General features: G+C 37.2%; 1 protein-coding gene across 2 annotated transcripts in view; it reads right to left on the bottom strand.

Annotated features, from left to right (window-relative positions):
- Positions 1-20,181, bottom strand: part of LOC131043756 (uncharacterized) — a 176,589-nt gene that overhangs the window by 107,963 nt on the left and 48,445 nt on the right. For both annotated transcript variants that reach the window (XM_057976987.2, XM_057976985.2), the window contains exon 6: positions 5,242-5,321. In XM_057976987.2, the coding sequence (XP_057832970.2) occupies positions 5,242-5,321 (80 nt within the window). The remainder of the gene's footprint in view (positions 1-5,241; positions 5,322-20,181) is intronic.

Raw genomic sequence — 20,181 nt, 5'->3', positions numbered from 1 at the left:
TTTTCAAATCTGAAGACATGGGCAGGAACAAAACCCTAATCTCAAAAAAAAGAAAATTTTGAAGCCCTGCTTTTTACATCTAAAGGTGAGATTTTCAAATTTCGACAAAATGGGTAGTAATAAAATAGCTCAAATAACCAAACCCAGATGTCACTTTCAAAAAAGCAGAAAAAAGCAGAAAAAGCAAAAATTCTAAAAATAGCACGTTGTCACAAATGACTCAAAGCAATTGTGAAACTCGTCCTTCAAACCTTCTGAACACTTTGACAACACTTAAATTCAATTTTGAGCATAAATTCTCAGTCTGTCTCGGAATGACCTCAAAACTCTAACTCTTAACAAAATGAAGACTTATGAAAATGCAGAGCTGGGACAAAACCTTAAAAAAGCAAAAATAGGGGGTCCCCATCTGCGATGTGTGAATTAGGTCACAACAGGATCAAAGTGTGATCTTTGTTTGTACACACCAAGTTGATAGAACTCCAACTCCATGTTTGTTGTCTCGACGGCTTGGGCTGAATAACATGTCTCCATCAGTTTACCAATTGAGATAGGGTATGAAAATTCCTTGCCTTCCTTCCTCCTTTTGGATGAAATCAAACTCCGTTAGCTGCCTTACTACTTCAAGTAGTACCATCCTATCAGTGGGATATCAAGGAAGACGATATGGATGATATGAACATCCTTGAATCCTTATGTATGAGAAGGTGCAGAATTGGATGAACCACGAACCGAACTTTTCTACCAATGCCATTGCCCCTTTCGATAGTCTTATGTGGAGTCCTCCTTGCAACAACCGAGTGATATACATTGTGAATACATCATTGACTCTCCTAAAGTGTTGCTTTTTATGTAACCGCAACCGAAGAAAGCAATCATAAACTTTGAGTTGTCCTTTCTTGATGCCTACCTCTCCCTTGCATATCAACCCTTTATACCTTATGTGTCTAGCCAATGCATACACTACATAGGAGCTCATGTAAAATGTTTTTGTTCTATCCAATTCTCTCAGCTGTATGTCTAAGTTATCACTGATTAACTTAGCCCAATTTATCATCTTCAAGCCTAGAGAAACTTCTTCCACATAACAAAACATCCATACCTCAAATATTGCTCCTTGTGGACGCCCCATGATCCTATTCAATAAGAACACCATATCACTATACTCCTCTTTGAAATCAGAATATATAAACTTCTTTGGTATCTTGGATTACGGTTTCTTGGGCCCATTCATCCAGTTTGAGGTGATGTGGTTCATACATCTTCCGGATGCCTATTCAAAGAAAGCTTCTAATTCTTGCCTAGTCAGTTCAACCATCCCATCATGGTGTGGGATACCAAATGTTTCCCTGATTGCTTCCTCTGTGAGGTGTGCTAAGACCATTTCGTTGGATGCTACTATAGTCCTTTGTTCGGGGTTATAGTGTTTTGCGCATTCCACCATCAATTCACTGCATTGGACTGCGGGTGGGAAGCCAGCAGCTTGACAAATTCCATTCTCGATCATGTTGGTTGCCATGGGGAAAGGCATTTGCTCGTGTGTGCCAAACATCCTCCTTTTGAACTGGTCAAGTCGAACTGCTCCAGGTTGGTGTCTCCAATTTTCCTCCATCTTGAAGTAATCTGGGATTCCAGATAAAAGCCTTTGAGCAATGCCTTCATTTGATCCTTCCTTGATCCTTCTCCCGACATGTTCCTGCAAAAATCTTGAAGTTAGAGTGCTTCAAAATTGAATTTCACTAATGTTACTATGTTCTGATATTCTCAGTGAGCAATATGTATGCTTTTTTAATTGTATAAAATCAGAACTTAAAGTAATTTGCATTAAATTCTGGAAATGTCATGATAGTGCATGTAATTTGTACTTCAAAATCTGAATATTATAACCTTGAAGTCTGATTATAACTCAGAAAATCTGAGTCATACCTCTTCTCTTTAATGATTATCCAACTCTGAAGTTAGGTTTCTGAGTAAAAGGGGTGACTGAATTTTAATTAATGCTCACAAATCTGACTTAAACTTTCGGGCTTTGGTCTTTGACCAGCCTTTCAATTCTCTTTTCTAATGAGTTAATGCTCAGAAACTCTCCGTTTCAGCTTATAGTGTATGAATTTATGATGCTGATCAAGGCAAATCTGTATGTATAAGGCCAGCAAACTCCTTTGCTTCCAGTAATATCAGTAACTTTAAGCGATTTTCTTCCTCCAATCTGCTGAGCGAATTGCTTCTAATTGAACCTGCTAGGGGAATTTATGATCTGCATTTGTATTTATGCCATTGAAGGGTATTCTAACCTATACTTATATGATTTGGGGTTTAGAGTCACATCCTTTCATGTTGTATGCCAGCCGACTTAGTATCTTAATAGTTCAATAATAAAATCGTACTTATCAACCTCTCCTTAGAAAGCCAACTTGGCAAGCAAATTAAAATTTGTTGAAATTAAAATCCAAATCGCCTTTCATAACAACTTTGATTTTGTGATAACTCCCAGCCATCTTAATTCGGATTTGCCTTACTATTTATTATTTGCACAACTCACTTGGTTCAAATTTTGAAACTTAATGATTTTAACCTCCAGCCATCTAGGTTGAAATTCGCTTTATCATTGGCTTCAACTTGCTTGTTTAGAGGTTCAATTTTTACTTGATGATTTTAACCTCCAGCCGTCTAGGTTCGAATTTGTTTTCACTTGTGTTTCAACTCACATGCTTGGAAGTTCGAATTTTGATTTGTCTTTTCCAACCCTCACCGTTACAGTTTAGAAGTCTTATGTTTGTGAGATGTCAATTTTACTCCTTTCTTTTAGCGAATTCACCCTTCATTCTTTTCCAGCGAGCTTACATCTTTCCAACTTCTTGGTGTTCAAATTCGTTCTATCTTACCTTTTTCTCTTTCCAACGAACTTTATATCATGCAAGTTACATCTTTCAGCACCTTGGTTTTATCCTTCCCACGAACTTAGGTTGATGCATAGCTTCCCTTTATTAAATAAATCACCAACTTACATCTTTGCGACTTAAGAGTTTCATCCTTTTATCTTCCTTCCAGCGAACTTAAGTTGGTTTGCATTCTTCATGATTTTTAGAAAAAAATTAACTTCCCATCGGTGGAGGTTGAATTGCATTCTCCCTTTTCATTATTGAGAGTTAAGTTTATATGAGCGAACTTTGACCTCTCATCAACCTATGTTGGTGTGCAAGAACTCTTTATAACGCTTGTAAACTCCAACTAACTTAAGTTGATCTAAACATTATCAAAGGTCAAAATTCAACTTCCCAACTTTAAGAGGTTCAATATTGGTTGAGGTCGAAATGTTCCTCATCAATCTTCCTTACCAACCTAGGTTGATTCGCAGGCTGCTTCCTTATCATTGAAGGTTGTCATTTGAATTTAAGCAATTTGGCTTCCTATCAACCTAAGTTGATGCGCAGGTTCCCATACTTTGAAAAAAATTTACCCATCATTAACTTGAGTCAATCCGCAGGGTTTCCTCTAGAACGCCTTATCAACCTAAGTTGATCATCACTCTATTATTCTTAGCACAATGAATGACAATTGTTTAGAGCGAAGTTCATCATTTTGGAACTTTAGCAATTTGTTTGGATCATGCGAATTTTATCAATCAAGATCATTTTGAGACAGAGTTGCTACTGGATCAAAACCCTACACAACTAAAACAACTAAGCTAAGCAAGCAAAACAAAGGGGGTCCCCATTTGCAATGGGGTGATGTGTGAAGAAGTCACAACAGGACTCGAAGAGCTTTTTGTCAATATCTAGTTTTCAAAAAAAGAAGCCTAGATTTGCAAGATATGGCCATGGAAGCGCAAAACTAAAGGCTGACTTTGGAGGCCCGGTACATAAAATTCGTGCAGAATCTTATCAAAACCACCACCACCACGAGCAGACCAACGCCAAAACTAGATTTCTGATGATATCTCATTTGCCTAATTTCGACTCTATATGACAAAGTTATGGACCAAACGCCAACTGTAGGTATTTAAGGCTTGACGAGAAAACAAGGCCAAACTGGTCAACTGCTGATGTCAGCATAATATTCCCTATCACCAAAAAAAATCAGCCCCCAGCCAAAAAAAATTTACCAAAATATGCCTTTTGCCAGCTATCAATATTCTCTCTACCTTCAAAAATATTCTTCAGCCAATAAATAGAGGTCTTTACTAAATTTAGGGGCAATCTTAAATTTAGAGAAAGCACCAAAAAGGTGCTAACATCAGCAGTACCTACGCAAGTACTTCCTCCACAAGCCTGCGCAGGGAGAGGTACCCTTTGTTGACTTTTTAAAAAACTTTTAAACCTCTTTAAAAAATCAACGCGCGCCTATAAAATTTTATTGAATTTTTTGTTGAAGAAAAAAGCAGCAATGAAGAAATTATTTTGCCCTGCATGGTATGGTGCTGGTGTGCATGTCCGTTCGGTCCGTACAAATTTGTGTGTCGGCAAAATAAAAGTTCAAAACTTTTCAACTACTCTAATTTCAGCAATTTAACATGCGATCTCAGGGTTTTTGGACCTCCTCAGCACAATGGTGACCTCTGTTTTGCTCCATGATGCCCAAATTTTTCAGCTACCCCCAAATCTTGCCTTGATTTTTGTGCCCTCAACCAATTTGACCCAATTTTTCAATTGCTCGAATTTTGATGAAACAACAGTCAATCTCAAGGTTTTTCAACGTTGCGGAAGCAAAGGCAACCTCCATTCGAGCCCAATGTGCACAAAAAATTCACCTCAAGTTGGATCCCTCAAGCATGCAAACAGGAACTTGACAAATATGCTCTAATACCATGTAGAAGTTGATGATCAACCACAAAAGAAAAGATTCATCTGCAAGCAAAGCACCTGTCACACAAAAGAGATTAAGCAAAGGTTGTATACTCTATAGCAACCAGAGAATTTTGTATTATTGCACAAAAGAATATTTATTGGAGATACAATTAGAGTGAATGAATGAAACCTTATAAAGGATGAATGAAAATCTAGGTGCAAAACCCTAATGCTAAAATTGGGAGAACTAAAGCAATGCAAAGTAGGTGCTAAATTAAGCTCAACTACTTCTAGAACTAACTCTAGAAAAGCAAACTTTAGATAACAAAAAGCACCTAAATTTAGCTTAAGTGGAAAAGTAATAAGGATGTAATTAATAAATAATTAGATAAATGTCCTAATTACTCCAAAAGAGTCGAAGGAATAAGTCAATGTTCAAAAAAGTTCAAATCACCTGTCTGTATATCAAACTTTTTTGTCCAGCATTCCCAAATAAAGCACTCTATCTCCATGTCAACTCTCATCAAATTTTCCCTGCCAAAACAACAGATAACTATATTCATAAATAGAATATTAAAGCCTAGCAAAGGAATGGGGGCCACAGAAAATTTGTGTCAAGAAAAATAATATTAGGAAATACCCATGCAAGAGCTATACATCCATACCATGTTTTAAATAGAATATGGGGAGATAAATACCCACGCAAGAGCTATACATCCATACTATGTTTTAAACAAAATATGGGAAATTCCATAAACAAAAAGATGTGATTTAGATGTCACACGACAAAAACTTGATTTAGTCATGTTACATACATCTAAGATAGCTAAGTTACAAGTATATGGTACGGTTACAGCAAACACAAATTTCAAAGGAGTATCATAACATTGTTAAGTAGGAATGTCATAGACATTATGGAGTGTAATCTTCCATATGTTAAAGAAAATAAACATAATACCTATATTTTATCTGGGATCAGCAATAAGGACAAAGAGGAGGATAATATTCAAAGGTTCAAAAATTTATTAGCCTTTGAATATACTTCTTCTTCTCTAGAGGGGGACGAGGATAAGGACAAGGACAAGGACAGGGAAAATATTCAGAGGTTTGAGGAGGAGAAGTTGCTTGACCCTTTCAATATTCTCCTCTTACTCAAACCTTTGAATATCCTCCTCATCATCCTCAAATTTATTAACCTTTGAATATTCTTAATTAGGAGCAAGGAAAGAGACAACCTGGTGTTCTTCATGCTTGAATGGAAATTCATGTGTGCCATTCACCAACAAATTGTATGAAAAGAAGTCCTCAACAACTTTAGGAGGTCACCATTGGTGATGTATCATTCCACGAGCATCAAAAACATGTAAATCAAAATCATCCTCATCAGTGATCATATGGTGGTGAAAATTGAATTCAAATGAAAATCTTAGATTATAAGCATGGAACATTTCACCTATTAGTTCCTCTTGAATCTTCAATAATGGACGTAGCGCCACCTTGAATTGCTCTTCATACTTGGCTTGCATGGTAACAATAGGCTCATTGTCTTGCATAAGCCATGCATCCTTCTCTAACTCTATAACCATATCTTCAAAAACTAGGGTCTCCTTAATAGGTTGAGGCTCAAAAAATTTCTCTAGTTCATCGAATACAATCTTAGGTGGTACCTCGCTCCAAAGTGGAAATTGTTTACTATTCAATAATGTATCGGGAGGTCGTAATTGATGATGAAACATGCCTCTTGCCACAAATAGATTGTTTTGAAACAACTTCGGCAATGAGTCCTTTTATATTTCCTCCATGCGACCTTTCAACACCCCTTCAAATAGAATTGGGCGATGATATCTTTCAGTTCTCTCTCGAATTGTTCTTCATATTTGGGCTCACTTGTGATAACTTGTAACTCTTCATTCAACATGTCCATTTGTTGCACAAATGAATTATTGTCAAGGATCTCTTCCTTTTCTTGAAATTGATTGAAATCATGTTGTTCTTCCTTCTCAATTCCTTTATGATCTTCACAAGTATCCATGTTATGTAGGACCTCATGCTTTGATGCTTCCACACATTGATCTTCACTTGCTACTATGTTGTTTGCTTGGATGTCTTCCACTACTTCCTCAACTTCCTTAGGTGAGATATATGCGAAGTCCTTCACTACTAAGCCCTGATTACCAAGTTGAATTGTGCTAACATCTTGCAACTTATCTTCGTCACCATCAGATGATGTTGCAATGCCTTGTTCTTGTGTTCTTCTACACTCCGCTAAAAGATATGCACTCCAAATTTTGTCAGTGATGCACTCTTTTTGTGACTCTGGTATTCCATACTAACATCTAACTTGATTGATGGCCTCTTGACATAATAAACAAGTGAATACCGAGTGAGGTTCATTGTGAATCCTACACCACCAAGGTAGCAATATACTCTCCAAACCTAATTCTTTATTGAGACTCAACTAATTTTCAATCAATCCTCTAAACCTTGTAAATTGGTTGTTACATTGTGGAACATTGAAAATATTTGATTATACGAACACTTCCGTCTTGGGGATATCCCAAAAGAAGAGTTTTCCTTGTAGTGCTAGTTCAACTCTTGACAAGAATGTTAGACAATGCCTCTCATCATGTTTTGTAGTCTCATGGATTCTACACTACCCAGGTACTGCGAATTCAGACAAGCTACATGGGTGTAGCTGTGCATTCAAAGTCCACCAAAGTTGAAGGATATCAACTTGTTGATCACCTTGGTCACGCGAATGATGAAACTTTTGCCCATCCATTGAGAAATCTTTCTTTTTTTGAATTTTTTGATTTTTGGATTTTTTGGATTTTCAAATTTTAAAAGAGAAAGCTCAACTAGTTCTAGCCTATGGTAGATTTGAACATTGAATGCCTCCCTTGTTTTGCAAATCCCATTGATGATCCAGCGTTTTCAGCTTCCTTCTTGTGCTAATTTTGTCCAGTGTAGAAGATGACTATCCAATGATTTTCCATTGAATTGATAAGCTTTGACGTTCACAAATACAATTGTTCGCATGCTTAAGACTCGCATTTAGGCATTAATATTGTTCATGCCCTCCTAGCGCCAATTATGTTGATGTGTTTTTTATGCACCTTGAACACAAAATAAAATACCAAGGTATTCAATCCTCTCTTGAACAAAGAAACCTTATATGCTGAATGATGTGATCAAATAAGTAAACTCCAAGGTTTACAATGCAAACTATGTGACTTAAATGTTGTGGATAGACTTAGTGATATGATGTAATTTTGCTGGAATCATAAGGGGACTTGCGTTTTGCTTGAACTCTACTGGAAAGTGAAAACTGATTTAACTACTTGGGAAATAAAAGACAAAAGAGATAAGGATTTAGAAAGCTTATACTAATCCTAAGAATGTAAGAAATGACTATTGATTAGGGGCAACCAAACCAAGCTTTGTTTCGCCATGCGAAAACAACTACACAAAGAAGGTGCAAACTCCTAAGGATAAGCAAATGATTTTCATATCACCCATGCACACCAACATTATGAACAATGAGCATACAATGATTGAAGTTAAACTTTTAATCAAGTTCACTTTGACCATGCACTGCAATTTGCAATCAACAAACTCCAAGTGGTATGAACATAGGTTCACCATTCATCAACAATAATGTCTTCCATTCATCTAATAAAGATCTACGCTATGAGAAGTAGAGACAGTGTAATAAGTTGAAATAGCACACCAAAATTCACCATAACTTCAATGAAGAAAGTATGTTTATTACATCAAGTCTTGGCAACAATCTCCTTTTCTCCTACCCTACTGCTACTTTTTATTCACTAACTATGAACTATTAGCTATTAACCTTTACAATGAGAAGACTGGGCCTTATATAGAGGTCTCATTACAATTCAAGGGCCAAGATTGATTCCCAAATCAATGGCCAATACTATACAATGAAAACCTAATTAGGGTTAGTTACAACAAACTCTTCCCTGGCCAATGAAATAATTACATCATTTGGACACATGCCCTCTTTTGAAGTCTAACCAATGAGAAAATAGTTTAGGTATGTGAAACAATATTTGATAAAGTGCCGTGTATCACCTGCTCCACCTTTGGATGAGTCAGGTTCAATGTTTTCGGACTTGTTTGACTTGGAACTCTCTGATTGGAAAAGTGATTACTGGGCCCCACCTCAGCATGTTTATCTTTTATAAAACAATCTTCTTAGCAATTTCCTTGAATTTCATCTCTACATTTTCATGTTTGGGAATCCTTCATGCCTTGTAATTTTTCTTCCCATTCTCAAACAAGTCTTTGCAATTGCATTTCATTTCCATCCTTGGCATTCTTCTTTGTTGTCTTCTTTCCTTGATATGATCTTCATGTTGTTCCTGACTTTGTTTTTCTTGCAATGTTGAGGTATCTCTCTCTTTGACCGCCATCATCTCGAATGTGTTGATTTTTTCTTTCCTTTTGAAATTGTGAGTCCTTATCCTTCATCGGTCATCATTCTTCATCCATCCTTTTCTTTTCCTTGCACTTCCTCCTGCCTTTGATCCCGACATCTTCTTGCAGGAAACTCAAATTACAAAACTTTGATTTTGAAGATGAATAATAATTGAAATGCTTTAAATGTCAAGGCTAAGCCTAAGAATGATGAACCAATTGCCAATTCCAAAATCAAACTTAAGTTCTGACTTTCACTTATGACTTTCAAATAAATCTCTAAAATCAGAATTCAACACTTTCGATGCTTAATTTGAAAATGAAGCCATGATGTTACAAGATTTGAACATGAAACTTCATAAAACTGGCCTTAAAACCTGATTTTCAACAATTGACAAGGTCTGATTATGACCTCAAATCTGGAAGTGCTAATCCACCAAACCTGTAACTTGCTTCAGAATTGAGAGGCCTTAAAACAATATGGCTGTGATATTCGATTGGACCTCTCTTTAACTCAATAATTGCCTCTAAATTTGTCTTCCAATGCTGACCGAATCAAGTCGGATCTGAATTTGAATTCTGGAACTTATTCTAACTGGGAATTTATCTTCCTCTTCCCTTGCAAAATGCCTCTTCTCTCTCACGATTTTGGTCTGATTATCCTCCTTCCACTCACGATTTGGCTTTGCCTTGTGAATTTTTGGAGCTGCTCCTTTGACCTGCGAATTTCCTTGGTGATTTTGAATTTGTGATTTGAAATTTGAATCCTCCTTCCTTCATAGGTGACTTTCTTTGGAAAATTTTGAATTAAATGTTAAGGTGAAAATTCGCTGACATTTTCCCTTCATTTATCATCTGCTCAAAGGGTGGAAATTCGATGCTTGGGAGGAAATTTTCATTTTTAAATTAAGGGTACAAGTTCCACGTCTAGAAGCTTTTCCACTCTCCCTTTTAATCATCCATTAGTCACCAAGACTTGGAGTGGAAAAACGCACAAGACAAGGAAATTTGATTTTAGCTCTTGAAAGTTCATCACAATTGGAGTAGAAATTCAAACCTAACAAGGAAATTCCAATTTCATTGCTTTAAAATTTCACTTTCCTTTTATTATTCAAATTAGACCAAGGGTGGAAAATCGATATGCACAAGGAAGTCTTGATTTTTGACAAGTGTGGAATTTCAACCCCTAGGAGGAAATGTCATGTCCCCTCCCTAATCGTTATATCAATCCTAAATAAAGCAAATATTATTATTAATTAATATAATGATTAACAAACGAATGATTATTTGAAATTTATTTATTTATTAAATAATTATTTTTAATTAATATATATTAATAATTATTCTTGAAATGAGATGAAATCAATTATTAAAATGATGTAATATATTAAATATGGTTAATATACTAAAGGAGGAATTAAATTATTAAATAATATTAATATGTTATTTACGAGGAATAAATTATTATATTTAAAAATGGAGAAACACATTAATATATTTAAATGTATTAAGATGGGGAAATGAACAAGCTTCGTGCCCTCACGGGAAGAACACGTGGACCCCTCTTCCCCCCCGCGGGAAGTGGTGGGACGGGAAGCCGCAGCATAGGCTGCGACTACCGTCACACCCCTCCCCTCGGAAGGGAAGTAGTGTAACGGTAGCCGCAGCCTACGCTGCGACCCGTCACACCCCTTCCAAGGAAGGGACCTCGTGGAGGGACACGACTACTCCCCTCCACGAGTATTTAAACCATACAAACCGCAGGACCAGGGGGGAAGGAGAAGGGACGGGGAGTAAGGAAGTGCAGGCGGTATCATCCTTGTTCTTGGGGGTATGCATAGGATCGTGTTTAATATATATGATCGATATTTGAAGCCCGATAACATTCCTCTACAAAAATTAATATTAATATAAATCTAGATAATAAAAATAATAATAATAATTATTATTATTATTATAATGTTTTATAAGTTCTGCATCTGCAGTAATATAATGATAAGATCTAAGAATAAATAATGTCTTTAAATATATAAAAAACTATATGTATATTAATAACAAATATTAGTATATGTTTAGATTATATCAGGAAGAAGCTTATGTTCTTGGTTATCACTGATTGGATTCATGTTAAAAATAGTTTTGTCTCCTAATCAATTTAGTTTAAGCCAAAGTATGTCGAGATGGATTAATTATGGTTAAACAAGCCAAGACTTAGTAGAGGACATTACAAGTGATACGACAGGAAAGGAGATGGGTGGATAGCAAGCGGACTACAGTCTAGGAGCTTCAACAGCAGACTGCAGACTGCGACAGGTAAGTGATGTCTGCGGTTCACAGACGATATATGTGTGTGGACGTGTGTGCCACACACACACATATATAGTAATGAATATTTTAATACATGTTAATGAATAGTCATGAAAATATGTTAATGAATATTTGTGAATATATGGTAATGAATAGTTCTGAATATATGTTTATGAATATTTCTTTATATGTTAATGAATCTTCCTGAGGACATGTTAATGAATATTTTTTGAATATATGTTACCGAATACATGTTAACATAGGAATATGTAAATGTGGATTATGGAATGGAAATGATAATGAATTATAGAATGTAATATGAATGATGTGGCTATATGATGGAGGCTATTGGGAAGAAATGCCCTTAGTCTAATGGAGGGATTATGATAATCCTTGGTAGGCAGTATATACCAGAGTTCCGTGACTCGCGGCGAGTCACGCGAGTCACGCGAGTCAGCAAGCCGGGTGACCCTTGCCGGGTCACGGTGACCCTGACCCGAGCTCGGACGGGTCAGAGGGCGTGACTCGCTTGACTCGCCGAGTCAGGCGAGTCATTCCCTGACTCACCGAGTCCGAGGGTCGTGACCTGGCTGGAGTCACTTAATAAAGTGCAGTAAAAAAAAAAAAAAAAACATAACATTTTTTAATGACTTTTTTCGCCATTTCCCTTTCTTATAACACCCGATGCCTTTAGAAAACAATAAAAGTATTTTTGGCCTCGCGGGGCGCTGCCCCTCGACCCCACCCTGTATCGCGACAGGGAACGCGCAAGGGGCGCTGCCCCTTGACCCCAAGTTGGGGGCGCTGCCCCCAAACCCCCATTGAAAAATATAGGGGGAAACCGCGCCGATAGAAGTAGGGAAAATCTAACCTCTGACTCTGATTAGGCTCCATATAACAATGCAACTTAGAAATCTTGGTAATTGGTATTTAGATTTAGTATTTCAAATTTCCTATAGTCTCATTTGAAAATGTAATTCTTATACTGTAATACTGTCATACATCTTTTCAAAACTAGTTTTTCAAGTACTATATGTATATGTATAACTATATCAGCACCACCACCCCGCCACCCCCTCGTCACCGTCCCCAAACTTAGGCCCTTGGTCCCCCCGTCCCGGAAACACGTCCCCTCGTCCCCAACACCTATGGCTACTCAGACTGGGACATCACAGGCAGAGACTATGGCTACTCAGTCATCCAGGACCTACCTTAGACGCCTTTCTAGGAGGCAGATAGACGAGGCTGAGCTAGAGCCTGAGCCATAGACTTGTTTTTGTTTACACTTTACAGTTACATATATGTTTGGGAACATTTGAAGTCATGGATTTTATATACATTGGACAACATTTATAACTCTATATATCTATGTTTTCTAATTCCTTCAGCTACAATTTACATTTCTACGCATATGATGGATGTATGTTTATGTATGTGATCAAATTAGCTTTTATTTGATGATGTTATAGTGTCTTTAAGCTTAATTCAATAATGGGTGTATGAAACAAGTTTTAAATCGTTAAAAATCTCTAAATTTCAAGGGTTTTCTTATATTGCCGAGTCGTTGCCGAGTCATTGCCGAGTCCGAGCCGAGTCACGAGTCGAGTCAGCCTTGCCGAGTCAGAGCCGAGTCCGAGTCTGGGAACTTTGGTATATACTAAGAATCTATATGCATATATATGGCTTGGTTGACTAAGTTCAACCAAGAAGAGACGGATTTGGCCGGTCCCCTCTGATGGACTTGGATGATGAGATGCATCATCCAAGGCAAGGAATTGACATATGGTCTTCCTTGGATGGCTTGTGTGTAAGAAATTACACCCAAGATAGGAATCGAATTAACCTTCGATTTCCTGGATGACTTGGGTGTAAGTAGTTACATCCAAGACAGGAATCGAATTAACCTTTGATTTCCTGGATGGCTTGGGTGTAAGAAATTACATCCAAGACAAGAATCGAATTCACCTTCGATTTCCTGGATGGCTTGGAACCAAGATGGGTTCCAAGAAGGCGAGCTTCATAGCCGCCTAAGGACATATCTCCGTATGGCATTCGTATCCTTTTTATTAGATAAGAATTGTGATTAGTGTTAATTAAGTATTTTAAAGTTAAATTGCAAGTTAGATAAGTTATATATATATATATATATATATATATATATATATATATATATATATATATATATATTTGTTGTATTCTAACGATCTGTTTTGCAGGATAGTGATCTCTAACTAGTAGGGACATTACAAGAAACTAGGAAGTTTTGCACTCTGCTTAGTAAACTTGGCCAAAAAAGGGTGGAAATTCGAGTGGTAGGAGGAAATTTCCATTCTTTCCTCTCAACTTTCCATTTATTTAACTTACATCAACTCATCTCCCAAGAGTGGAAAATCTTTTTCATCCTTCCCTGTTTGATTTCTCTTGCATTATTCATCAACTTACCTAGAGGGTGGAAAATTGATCCCTAGGAGGACACTAGGAAGTTTTTCCAAAGGATGGGATTTTGTGGTCAACAAGGAAATTCCACTCTTTCTTGATTTTTACTTGTAAATTTTCACTTAGAGTGGAAAATCGACGCTTAGGAGGAAGATTCCACTTTCACTTCCTTTCCTTCAATTACAATTTATAATTCACTCAATTTCAAAGGGTGGAAAAATGACCCCTAGGAGGAAACTAGAAGTTTTCCTTTTCTTCATTTTTCATTCAACACTTGATCTATAGGAGTGGAAATTCGACCTGTGCAAGGAAGTTTAGATTTCCAACTTGTCAACGGGTGGAAATTCATGGTCGACAAGGAAATTCCACTTTTTCTTTTCACTTTTACTTGCAAACCTTCCTTAGGAGTAAATAGTCAACTATGACAAGGAAATTTTCTTTTCTTGCACTGCGCTGAAGCAACCCTTATTACTCAAGACTTGATTTTGACCATCCTACAAAGGGTGGAAAAACGACCCCTAGAGGAAATCTTAGTTCCACTTACCTTGACATCTTTCCTGACAACTTTGCAACATGACAATATTTGACAATTTTTTTACAACCTCTGGCAATTTGTCCTCAAACTCGATCCTAACACTCTACCATGGATTTTGGACTCAAACCATGACCTACTCCAATGACAAGACACATCCCTCTCATAAACAAAGGTTAAAGATCACGATCATTGCTAACCTAGGACAACTAAACCTAAATGTAATATCCCCACAATTATTATTTTTGGTTTTGTCACAAAGTTACATTCAACACAACACTTGTTATGGTTAGCAAATGAACACCAAATGCTGCTGAAAGTAACCCTCCACTTTCTGATCACCGAGAGCCCAATCTGAGAGGGTGAGAGCATACAATGTCGAGGGGATCGTTAGATGACAATAACTGAAAATGATTACAATCTTTGGGCGGCAAGCCAGCCCCTTCCGCTTATACAGCAGGATAATGAAAACAATGCAATCACTTGGCGGTAAACCAGCCAAGGACAAGCCAAAGAACTGAAGAATGCAATCACTCAACCACTTGTTCAGCAGGAGGACTAGAAATGAAATTCGAATCAACTCTACCGCTTATGCAGCGGGAGGACAGTATTACAATATCCAAAATATAGGCGGTAAGCCAGCCTCTTACTCTTATGCAGTGGGAACAAGATGAGCAATTGCAATAATAAAGAGCTGATAATACTACTAATCAGCACTACAATGTTCATCATAAAATTCAGAATTTAAGTAATAATGCTAATCTAAGCAGGCGGCCAAGCCAGCCTCTTCCACTTAGACAGTGGGACAGCTAAAAACCAAGAAATTGTTGTTAGTACTACTAACCAGCATTACATTGAATAGAGAAGTGGAAACCAAGAGCTGATTAAGGACTTACAACTGCATCGAACACTCCAAACAACTCTAGCAACCCAACTAATCACACTCACCCAAAATACACTCCAAACTAACATCTTAGAATTCTGAAAAAACCATCCACACATAGGGAAAGTCCCAGACTAGCAAGCTAAAAAACCACCAAATCACTCATCTTTCTCTATACTCAACGGAAAACCCCCAAACTAGATGCAAATGAAAGACACAAAGAAGGCGATAAGGATAGAATAAATAAACAGCAACTAACAATGCCTCAAACCCAAGACACACAACCCAAAGCACCTCCAGCATAGGGCGTACCAAAGCATAAGTTCGATTTGCAAAAATAAATTTCAATATACCACGAAAACCAATGCAAACTTACAGGAAGCATCGCCCAAGGTAGAGAAAATGAATAAGCAAATACCCAGAATGAACAAACACACTCACAGGGAGCTACGAGCGAAATACGCTTCAGCCACACTAAATCAGCAATCTGAAAACTCACTAACAGCACTCCAGAAATCAAAACACCACAAATCTTCATCTTTGTTGAGCTCAATCTACTCCTCTGGATGAGAAACAGTCACAGGTTCAGCTAGGCGCTATCTCTCAAGCACGAAACTGAGGAACTAGGAGGTATGCATCCCTCAAAGTCAGAGTCTAACAGCACTTCAACAGCACTTTGTTATCATAACAATAATGGATACCAAAATGAGAGCCCAAGGTTCTTGTTATCACTTGAACCTGCACCCCTGTTTGCTAAGCTATCAACTCAGCAGGCTTGTGACACATGGGAACCCTCCTAGGCCTGTGGGTTGCCTAAAAAATGGAGTGAACCTCCAGAGTAAGCTGGTTCTATTCAGATTCTGCACCTAAACTAACAATTTCTTCAGGGAAAAGAGTAAGGAGGAGAAAATGTAAAACTAAAATTTTGAATATAAGGTGATTGCACCAGATGGTATTTTTGAAATCTTACTAAGCAAAGGACATACAGTACAACAGTGATAATAAACCCTTTTTTACACTAACCAACAACCCATGACCCTTGCATCAATGCTTCATAAACAGGCTGGATAATCACAGTCCTAAGAGGGAAAAATCCTTTTCACAACCTAAGACTATTAATCATTAAAACACAGCTTATGACCTGCAAGTAGTATATATGTTTCTGCATAAGGCATCAAAAGGAGATGTAAATTTTAAGGGGGGCAAAAGCCAACCACCAAAGAACTGACTAACCCTGAAGATGCAGTAACAGAGAAAGATGAGAAGTAGAGCAACAAACCAAGCTATTATCCTTGCCAAACAGGTATCACCAAGCTTTATAACTCCTGAAAATGTGTTACAAAGACATCCCTTCCTGCAGAGAGAACTAAAAAATTACAGTCTGCTCCAAGATGAATGAATCAGAACCTTTACAAAAATGAAGGTTCCCAGTATATATGCCTTTTTCCAAAGTTATCAAGAAGACTCCACCTCCTCATTTTAGGTCGAGCAAACTCAAAAAACCTACTTTTTGGGCCTCAAAAATATCTGAAAAGGGATAAACCTGAGCCAAAAGGTTAAGCCATCCATTCTGCAACCATAAAACCTCATAAATGCAACATAAATGACCCTGAAATGTCTCTGACAGGCCTGCAAGCCCTCATAAATGCAAAAAATATCCCTGCCTGATCTCCAAACAAAATATCTAATAAAGTGATTTTTTTTAAAAAAATTTATTATTATCTGGTCAGACATTTGTTTGACTTTATTTTTCATTTATATTTAAAGGTCTTAATAAAATAAAAATAATAGAATCGTTTTATTTAAAGTGACAAAATAAATAAATCACTTTAATAACACAATTTTATTATTTTTATTTATTAAATAATAGAATGTAATAAAAAATATATTTAATAAAAGTGTTGATTTACACTTTAATAAATAAATAAAAAATTTATTATATTTTATTATTTTTTAAATATAAAATAAAAATAAAATCAAACTTATGCTTGGTCAGGTAATGATAAATAATAATAAAAAAGAGAAACTTTAAAAGCAACATTTGCTTACATCTCCTTGAGGGCGTATTTTTGAGTTTTAAATGTTAACTTGCTAAGAAATTTGCAAGGGGGGGAAACTAAGTGATATAAGATCACTTAAGAAGCAAAAGATTTACAAAGTGCTAAAGTGATTAAAATCACTTGGAAGCATATGCGAACCTTACCATATGGCTTCCAACAAATAACGTGGCATAGAAGAGAGGAGAAAGAATGCGAAGGAAACATGGTGATTTTTTTTTTTAAGATATTTTAGGGGAAACATAACCCTAAAGTTCATTTGCTCTTCACTTTTGATGTTCAACTTCTGGAAACTTCGTTCTGCATCCTTCTGGGCGCCGCTAGGGTTTGAGCTGGGCGTGGGAAGAAGAAAATGTCGGTTTCTTCTCTGTTCTAGGTGCCGAAATGACTGCTGGGTCTCCTTTTTTTGCTTACGGCCTGCTCTTTGTCTGCGTTTTTGCTAGTTTCGGGCTCATTTTATGGAGCCGCTGTGAAAATCTCTTGCGTTTCTGGGTACTTTCTGGGTGTTCGGAGCTCGGCTTCCTTGCTGGGCGCGATCCTTCCACCTTGCATCTGTTATTCTGCACAGGTCTGCTATCTTTTACTGATTCTGGAAGGAAAATTCGTTTTTTCTGAATCATGCATGGCTTTTCAAACTTAATCTGAATATTTCGAGAAACCTTGAAGAAATAGATAAACATAAAAATATATGTTTGAAACTCCTCCTTCTATCCCTTGATTTCTTGCATTTTTTTTGCTCTGGTTCTGATTTTATTGCAGTATTTAGTTACATACTTCTTGCTCTTTGTCATTTGTAGTAGTTCAATAGTGCAGTTTCAAAATTCTTTACTCTCTCCAAGGAATAATTTTGAAAACACTTAAATTCTTCGTCAAATTCGAAGTGATTTGTTTCTATTTTGCTCATTGCCTGTTGTACTTGGTCACATTTCTGAAGCTTTTGATGAAGTCCTTCAATCCCTTCTTCCAGTTTAAAATTTTCAAGAAGTTCAACCTTGATGTTTGAATCCCCTTGAGCTTTCTTTTTGGCTGTTACAGGTAATGCCTCAAGACTGAGACCAGGATTTGCTCCAAAGTACTCTCTCAAACCTGCTACTTGACATAGCAGGACATATGGAATAGTTTTTTCAAATTTGGCATAACATCTCTTCCTCCAACGTCCCCAGCCTGTGGAACTTAATTCCATTGTTTGACTCACAACAGATTTCAGACCTCCTTTATTTTGTCTTGCACTTGCATTTGTGATTTCCCAAACAGTTGAGTTTAGCTTCATTCGGCTAATACCAGACTTTTGGGGAAATTTTCTTGTGTGTAGTTTGAAGTTTGCAAGATAATATATGCTCCATCTTGATCACAGAGCCATTGCCGAGAAAACAAAAAATCTCTTTTTGAGTGCCACTTGCTTAAATATTTTGGGTCATATGTTCCATAAACTATGTCATTGTGTCCATCTATGCGCTCAACCAACTCCAAGTCACTAGTCAACATGTCCCATTCATATCTTTTTGACTTGTCAAGACTGATGACCATCTCAAACACTGCATCTGGACTCCATTTGTGAGGATCTACCGCATCTCCTTTATTCTCATCAAAGTACTTTTTTTTTTTTTTTTTTTTTTTTTGTCCTATCGAGGTCAGATGATTGCCTAAGGAGTGTCTCTGGACCACTCTCAAGGTCAACAGGGGTCCTAGAGAGTTCAGTTCCCTTTTCTGCATGGTGCTCTTCTCCATCTGGAGGGCGAATTGCTTGGGCAATCTTTAAGCTGTGCTGTTTCTGACCTTCAGCTACAAGGTTCTCAACCTAAGCTGCAGGAAGAACCTCAAATTTTATCTTTTCTCCATCTTGGCCCCATGCCTCAATCTTGGCCCCCTCACCAAGCAGCAATTGCACATGCAATTTACGTTTTGGCCTCTTCCATAATCCTTCAGTTCTAGAAACTATTACAGAAACTGTAGAGGAAGATAAATCTACTTCATAATATGTCAAAATGAATTGTCCTTGCTGGTATTCATATCCATCACCATTATCTTCAAAAGTTATTCCTTCTGCTTTTCCTTGCTCGTCTAGAGCCACAAGGAGTATTAGAGTGTCAGTGAGCTTTGCTTCACCTGTATGTTGAATGCAGGGACCTACTGGAACAATAGATCCACCTTGCAGATAGCCTAGGCGTTGCATTTCCACCAAAACCACCAATATCAGGTCCTGAAAATGGCTGTCCACTAAGCCCCTGCTTTGCTGCCTTTGGGTCAAGAAAAACATTGAATTCTGCATCGCAATCTTTTCAGCTTTGGTATCTTGTTTCTTTCTCATTTCGGAAACTGTAGCTTGTTTGGCATGATCTCAGCCAATGAATGTTTTACATAAGCAAGTTGACCTGAAAAACTCTTATTTGCAGCATCTGCTTCATCTTTCATCCAATCATGCTGTTCTATTTTACCTGTTTCGGAGGTTTAAAAGACCACTGCTAATAAGTCTGGTGATCCCACACTGAGATGACTCATAAAATTCTCCCCACAATCAAAAGCACAAGTTTGAATGCAGCCTGAATAAATTGTAGGATATTTGTAAACACATTCAACATTGACCTCCACCTTAGGCAAAGGACTTGTGTTTACCCAGTTGACCAAAACAAAAATGGGTCAACAAGACTTGTCTGATCATGACCACTGTGTACTCCTTTGATAACTTCACTGCTGTGTGCATCTCTGAATGATTGTTTGGACTGAAAATGGTGAAAAACA

Source organism: Cryptomeria japonica, chromosome 8 (assembly GCF_030272615.1).
Source record: "Cryptomeria japonica chromosome 8, Sugi_1.0, whole genome shotgun sequence".
NCBI classification, from domain to species: Eukaryota; Viridiplantae; Streptophyta; class Pinopsida; order Cupressales; family Cupressaceae; genus Cryptomeria; species Cryptomeria japonica.
This window is presented reverse-complemented; position numbering and strand designations above follow the sequence as displayed.